Below are 8150 nucleotides of genomic sequence, written 5' to 3'. Positions count from 1 at the left end.
AGTGGTCGCTCCAACACAAACTTACATCGTCCACAGCGGGAGTTACTCTGTTAATAAATCCTGAGATTTAAGGACCAAACGAATATGTGGACTTTTACTTTACGGGGCGTATATGAATCATATTGATGGTTTTTAAAATCAAAGACACCATGATTAAAAGACACATACTCTTTGCCTGTTATTCAATTCCTCCAGAGCTTAAAAATAAATACTACTTTTAGATTGTCAATTTGTGTCTGTTCAACTCAAACCTTTCGACAAAATAAAACCTATCGTATTTGTGCTATTACATTTCACAATTTCACAAAAGATTCAGGTTAGAACAAGATTTGGTGTCAGTAGTCAGTTTTACATTAACAAAGAATAACTTTCAAAGAGCAAACAGAGAAAACGATAGTTTATTGTATATATAGTGACAGCGTATTCTTGGTTACTTTTCAATCCATCCGTTTTTTGACATTGCTTGCGTAAGAAATCTTACATTAACGAAGTGAAGAGGGAAACATACAGGGTTTTCAGACATTCGAGAAACTTAAAAAATAAAATCACCACAGTCATTCCAACAGCGATATTTCTGTCATATAATTTCTGGTTAATAAAGAAAATATCTAGATACTTATGTGGCATTGATATGTGTTATTCATGCTTAAAACCTTTATACGAGTTCAATACACACACGGGTATGTATAATGTTGCTGAATATCCCAAATTATCAATTTACAAAATAACGGCGATCTGTAAACATCGACCACAATTCTTTAAGCCAGTATACATTTTTTCCTTTATGAGTTTTCACACATTCAGTACAAAGCAACTAAGAACAGTTTCATTAAGACGAAACAGCTGTATGTTGCTGTACCTATTGCTCAATTCATTTTTAATAAAGGTGGTCCTACCATGCTTGCCATCTGTACACTCTTCTGATAACTTCGTGGCAAGCTCTGTTGGTGGCTGTGTAGTGGTTTTGTCGTATCTATAACTAAATTCATTTTAAATATGCTATTCGCTGTACAATTTTAAAATACTCTTCTTATCAAAATATTTAGCTATAGAATACGAGCCATCTTTTATTTCGGTATAGAATACGAGCCATATTTTCATTTCGTTATGGAATACAAGCCATCTTTCATTTCGTTATGGAATACTGGCCATATTTTTATTTCGTTATGGAATACAAGCCATCTTTTATTTTGTTATGGAATACTGGCCATATTTCTATTTCGTTATGGAATACAAGCCATCTTTTATTTCGTTATGGAATACTGGCCATATTTTTATTTCGTTATGGAATACTGGCCATATTTTATTTCGTTCTGTAATACTGGCCATATTTTTATTTGGTGAAGGAGTTCTGGTCACATGTTTTATTTAGGTATGAAATACGAGCAAAATATTAATTTGGTTATGGAATACAGGCCACGTGTATTTTTTTTGGTTAAGGAATGATAGTCACATGTTTATTTCGTTATGTAATACATGTTTTATTCTAATGATAATATATGCGTATCTCTCATTCTTACAAGTGAAATATCAGAAATTATCATCTTCATAAAATTATATAACCTCGCATGTTGATATAAAAATATTATATCATCATTTTCTTATTTGACCAATCAAAATAGTGCTTTCTAATCGCCGCATTGTAAATCTGCCGATTTTTCGGTTCGGTTCCAAATGAAGCGATATTGGAATAAGTCATTATTTGTTGCATCTTTGCAGAATACTATTTACAGAGGAATAATGCTGTGGATAATCCATCTAAATAAAACTACACAAATTTGAAAATCTATCAAAGTTTTATTTACATTCTTAGTACACATTTAAGGCTTCATTAGATTTATTTCGTATAAACATGTAATTATAATAAGAATAAATCTGTAAATAAATAGTCATTCAAACAGATTAAATTCATGTACGTGCTTTTAATTTTACAACATATGAAGTCAAAAAACAGTACTTATAGATAGTGCATTCCGTCTTTTTATCCAATGTAGTTTTATATCTCCATCTGAGCTATGGTTTGCTCCGTGTTTCTTCCGATATGTTTTTTCTGGTTTTTTTTTCTTTCTCTCAATCATACATGTCTCTTCATCATATTTTGTAATGAACAAAACATTTGTAACAGAAAGTGAGCAGCATGTTTGGGTAAAATCCAAGTAGATCAACTGTTTCCATGTGATTTGTAACAGATACTGAGTCTTAGTCACTCTGGTAGAATTCTTCCCCGAGGCGTATGAATCAGGAGAATGTTAGACCCTTACACCAACGCCATGTCCTTATCTCTCCACCCACGTGATCACTGCAGCTGACAATACAAGGGCAATGGTATACATGTATATACACACTAATATCAAAATACAGGTATTTTTTTTAGTTATTACTACTAGTGGTATACACATTAATAGAACATATCAATAATTATCTAACACTCGGGAAAGCATTTTGATGGTATTTAACATAATGTATGGCCATTCTTCTTATATTTTACTTGTTCTCTGTAATCAAGTTTGCACATAATGATATATTCTGACAACAATAATTTTGTCGGCACTCATTTTGAGTATGTGACTTAACACGAATTTGACCTAGATTTTTATGGCGGGTGACGTCATTGAGGCAGAAGACGCTTACCATTCCGGAATACATGGTATCATTCTCCTTGTACTATTTCAAGGGTCTCCTTGCAAATCTATTGTTGATGGTATTTGCCTTAGATTGATCTTTTTTGAATTAGAACTACAGTTTTGTTTTAATGTGCCTATTCACTGTTTTTGTTTTTATCCAGTTTTGTAAGGAGATAACTTCGCTGTAATTGATATCAACGTTGATTACGGCATTACCTTATTTAGCGCTGATATTCGTCAGCTGTTTGATGAACTTTCTCTCCCGAAGCGTTCCCGATTTAGGGTCGTACTTGTTCAGAGGTCCTCCAGTGAGTTTGTTTGAGGTACTCTCCACCGCAATAGTACGGCCACTGAACGTCTACAATACAGAAACATGACAACATTGTATTCCCTGTACACCAGTTCAAACACCAGATACTAGTATCTATACAAAATACAGGCAGCTATATGTGTGTACAGTGTATCACTGAGTACTGACAGTATGTAAAATTAAACAACAGATTCTAGTATCTATACAAAATCATACAGGCAGCTATATGTGTGTACAGTGTATCACTGAGTACTGACAGTATGTAAAATTAAACAACAGATTCTAGTATCTATACAAAATCATACAGGCAGCTATATGTTTGTACAGTGTATCAGAGAGTACTGACGGTATGTAAAATTAAATTTCATACTTTCACAGAATAACATGTTTTTGAAGAAAAAAATTCATGAAGTGTGATGTTATTGTAAACATCTTCTTAACAAGACGTTTTCAATGCATTTATTAAAAATATTTTAGACAATCGGTCCCTCTCTTGATTCCCTGAAACTTTATCCGGATTGGTTATTGTAATACAAATTTGCTGCTGACATCCACATATGAATCAGTTCTCCTCTAGGAATGGTAAAGTTAAGTTTCTGATTCATTTATGATATTTCAACAAGTCTTACAAGTAGGTATAGTTAGTGTTTCATGGATGTCATTATATATATGTTGGGTCAGGAACAAATGATACATTGATAGTTAAACCTATATGGCGCATGTTTCCCTTTTCATAAAGCTGAAACTGAAGTATACCATAATAAAGAGATACATTTTCCAAATAAAGTTCACGTTTTTTGTTAGATTCTAACACTTTAGTAAATCAAAACTATTATATATTGCTTTCTAGATGATAATGATTTCATTAATTTATATTGCAGTAAACGCGTTATAAATCTGTAAGAATCAACATTTAATTCGTTTCTGAACTCTGTCCAATAGACCGGTTACTTCCGTATGAGAAATTTCCAGGGAATAAACCTACACAGCATATCTCACAAGACACCTCATATAAGATTGGAGTGCCTACAATACATAAAAACATCGAATTCCTGTTTCAGTAAATCCTAAAAAATCAATACGCCCCTGACACTTCTGGTATTTATGAGGCATTAATAGGAAGTCCTTTTGCCGCTTCAATTGAAACGGAGAACTATGGAAAGTCTTGCCATAACACGACCTTTCTGGCGTTATTCTTGTGAGCTTAGAATCGGAACGGTTTTCATTTCGAAGGCTTTCTATGTTCTCTGAACCCTCAAAAGCTTTTGAATGGGAATGTAATGGAAATAATTATTAAAGACATATGAGCGATGTGTTTCCGAGTTATACCTCGCATATAAAAGTTCAGGAATAGACCTGTGATCTACTGTTTGTCGTCGGAAAAGTAGACTTAATTCACTGTTTCTACAGAGGAAAGAGTTATAGTGCAGAGAAGAAACGTAGCTGCCCCCATTGCAATACTTCAAATTTGTTTTTTTGTCTCTTCTGCTTTTTTGTTGGTATCCCTTCCTGTGTATTCGTTACTAATTCCTTGGCTGATACCAGGAAGATATACCCTCAACAAACAGGAGATGGAGTTAATCATTTTATTTCGATATAATATATATATACTATACGGTAGCATGGTATGATATTTTTTGGAGAAAAAGTAACACCAGTATGTAAAAAAATAATAATAATGAAAAAATATTTTGATATAAAGTTATCTTCAAATTCAAAATTTTATAGGAAAAATAATATCTTGGGCTGAAATCAAGATCTAATCTACAAGAAAAAGACTTATTAGTGGGGTTTTTTTTTCAAATAAATGTTAAAATAGATATATAGTGATTAAACCATCGTACAAAAAGAATTCACAACATTAACCGCTGTCCCTTGACTACCGAAAAGTGAGCACATCCTTATTTATCAATCATACCATGTATTCACAAGGCATCCAGATCAACTATATTCTTAATTTCTTCAGCTATTTTGGACTTATACTATTTTAAAAGACTAGATCGATCGTGGCTGAAAGGAGTAACAACAACAAATCGATCGGCTTCAAGTGTAAATAATCCGAAATGGTAACTTACAACACCCACTTTTCTTACCTATATTTGAACTTTTCAGTGTCAGATAAAATCTCTTTCAGAAGCAAATGAATCTACCTTAAATGGTTATTAGATTTCATTACGTATTACAGATGTGAGTCATTTGGGGGTTCAGACTAATTTAACAGTTGGTATATATTTTTTTCGTTTCTCATGATTGCAATTGGACCAACATGTGGCCACTGAAGACAATGTTAGCTAATAACACGGCCACTGAAGACGATGTTAGCTAATAACACGGCCACTGAAGACGATGTTAGCTAATAACAAAGCCACAGAAGATGTTAGCTAATAACACGTTTTAGTATTGGTCCTAAGTTATTGGGGGACGCTGAAACTAGTAATAACCGTACGTGAACGTTTTGAGGTCTATGTCATAGTTAATGTTAGTTCAGAAAATGTGTTACTGAGTGTAGCTGTATCACTATTCTAACAATTAACCTGTCATATTTTTATTTATAATTTAACCTGTTATTTAGTGAAGTTGTATTACGGTACTTTTAATTAACCTGTCATATTTCTATTTATAATTTAACCTGTTTTTTAGTGTAGTTGTATTACGGTACTTTCAATTAATCCGTTATATTTCTATTTATAATTTAACCTGTTATCGAGTGTAGCTTTATTACGGTATCAACAATAATCCAGTTATATTTCTATTTATAATTTAACCTGTTATCGAGTGTTGCTTTATTACTGTATCAACGATAATCCAGTTATATTTCTATTTATAATTTAACCTGTTATCGAGTGTAGCTTATTACTGTATCAACGATAATCCAGTCATATTTCTAATTATAATTTAACCTGTTATCGAGTGTAGCTTATTACTGTATCAACGATAATCCAGTCATATTTCTATTTATAATTTAACCTGTTATCGAGAGTAGCTTATTACTGTATCAACGATAATCCAGTTATATTTCTATTTATAATTTAACCTGTTATCGAGTGTAGCTTTATTACTGTATCAACGATAATACAGTTATATTTCTATTTATAATTTAACCTGTTATTAAGTGTAGCTGTATTACTGAAGTAACAATTAACCAGTTATATTTATATTTATAATATAACCTGTTATTAAGTGTAGTTGTATTACGGTACTAACATAATTTAACCAGTTATCGAGTGTAGCTGTATTACTGAACTAACGATAAAAGTGTTAATTTTTTAGCCTTTTATTGAATGTAGCTCAATGACGTAACAATAAATTAACCACTATATTTCTATATTCAATCTAGCCTGTTTAATGTAGCTGTATTTTATATCAATTGATAACCTGTTAGCATGTATAACTCTCTTAACTGATACCATAAAGTGTAAGTTCATTAACTAATAATCTGTTATGGCATGTCTGTATTAATCTTTACATGTAATATTTCTATAACGGAGTGTCTCTGTGTTAATATATACATGTAATATTTCTATTACAGAGTGTGTCTCTGTATTAATCTATACATGTAATATTTCTATTACGGAGTGTCTCTGTCTTAATCTTTACATGTAATATTTCTATTACGGAGTGTCTCTGTGTTAATATATACATGTAATATTTCTATTACAGAGTGTCTCTGTCTTAATCTTTACATGTAATATTTCTATTACGGAGTGTCTCTGTGTTAATCTATACATGTAATATTTCTATTACGGAGTGTCTCTGTCTTAATCTTTACATGTAATATTTCTATTACGGAGTGTCTCTGTCTTAATCTTTACATATAATATTTCTATTACTGAGTGTGTCTCTGTGTTAATCTATACATGTAATATTTCTATTACTGAGTGTCTCTGTATTAATATATACATGTAATATTTCTATTACGGAGTGTGTCTTTATATTAATCTATACATGTAATATTTCTATTACGGAGTGTCTCTGTATTAATCTATACATGTAATATTTCTATTACGGAGTGTGTTTCTGTGTTAATCTACACATGTAATATTTCTATTACGGAGCGTGTCTCTGTGTTAATCTATACATGTAATATTTCTATTACGGAGTGTGTCTCTGTGTTAATCTATACATGTAATATTTCTATTACGGAGCGTGTCTCTGTGTTAATCTATACATGTAATATTTCTATTACGGAGTGTGTCTCTGTATTAATCTATACATGTAATATTTCTATTACGGAGTGTCTCTGTATTAATCTATACATATAATATTTCTATTACGGAGTGTCTCTGTGTTAATCTATACATGTAATATTTCTATTACGGAGTGTGTCTCTGTATATTAATCTATACATGTAATATTTCTATTACGGAATGTGTCTGTGTTAATCTATACATGTAATATTTCTATTACTGAGTGTCTCTGTGTTAATCTATACATGTAATATTTCTATTACGGAGTGTCTCTGTGTTAATCAATACATGTAATATTTCTATTACGGAGCGTGTCTCTGTGTTAATCTATACATGTAATATTTCTATTACGGAGTGTGTCTCTGTATATTAATCTATACATGTAATATTTCTATTACGGAATGTGTCTGTGTTAATCTATACATGTAATATTTCTATTACGGAGTGTCTCTGTATTAATCTATACATGTAATATTTCTATTACGGAGTGTGTCTCTGTGTTAATCTATACATGTAATATTTCTATTACGGAGTGTCTCTGTGTTAATCTATACATGTAATATTTCTATTACGGAGTGTGTCTCTGTGTTAATCTATACATGTAATATTTCTATTACAGAGAGTGTCTCTGTGTTAATCTATACATGTAATATTTCTATCACGGAGCGTGTCTCTGTGTTAATCTATACATGTAATATTTCTATTACGGAGTGTCTCTGTGTTAATACATACATGTAATATTTCTATTACAGAGAGTGTCTCTGTGTTAATCTATACATGTAATATTTCTATCACGGAGTGTGTCTCTGTGTTAATCTATACATGTAATATTTCTATTACGGAGTGTGTCTCTGTGTTAATCTATACATGTAATATTTCTATTACGGAGTGTCTCTGTGTTAATCTATACATGTAATATTTCTATTACGGAGTGTCTCTGTGTTAATATATACATGTTATATTTCTATACATGTAATATTTCTATACATGTAATATTTCTATACGTGTAATATTTCTATTACGGACTGT

The 8150-nt window shown here is 31.4% G+C and overlaps 1 protein-coding gene across 1 annotated transcript in view; it reads right to left on the bottom strand.

The window, feature by feature from the left end:
• Window positions 1-1787: 1787 nt before the first annotated feature.
• The window catches only part of LOC117343133 (cilia- and flagella-associated protein 69-like), a 34232-nt gene continuing 27869 nt past the window's right edge, over window positions 1788-8150 (bottom strand). The window contains exons 22-23 of the mRNA XM_033905448.1: window positions 2841-2982; window positions 1788-2305 (exon numbers count right to left, since the gene is read on the bottom strand). Coding sequence (XP_033761339.1) covers window positions 2842-2982 — 141 coding nt within the window. The 3' untranslated portion in view covers window positions 1788-2305; window position 2841. The remainder of the gene's footprint in view (window positions 2306-2840; window positions 2983-8150) is intronic.

The sequence above is a fragment of the Pecten maximus genome, chromosome 15, assembly GCF_902652985.1.
Source record: "Pecten maximus chromosome 15, xPecMax1.1, whole genome shotgun sequence".
Taxonomy (NCBI): domain Eukaryota; kingdom Metazoa; phylum Mollusca; class Bivalvia; order Pectinida; family Pectinidae; genus Pecten; species Pecten maximus.
Note: the sequence above shows the minus strand (reverse complement) of the source record. Positions and strands in the feature narration are given on the sequence as shown.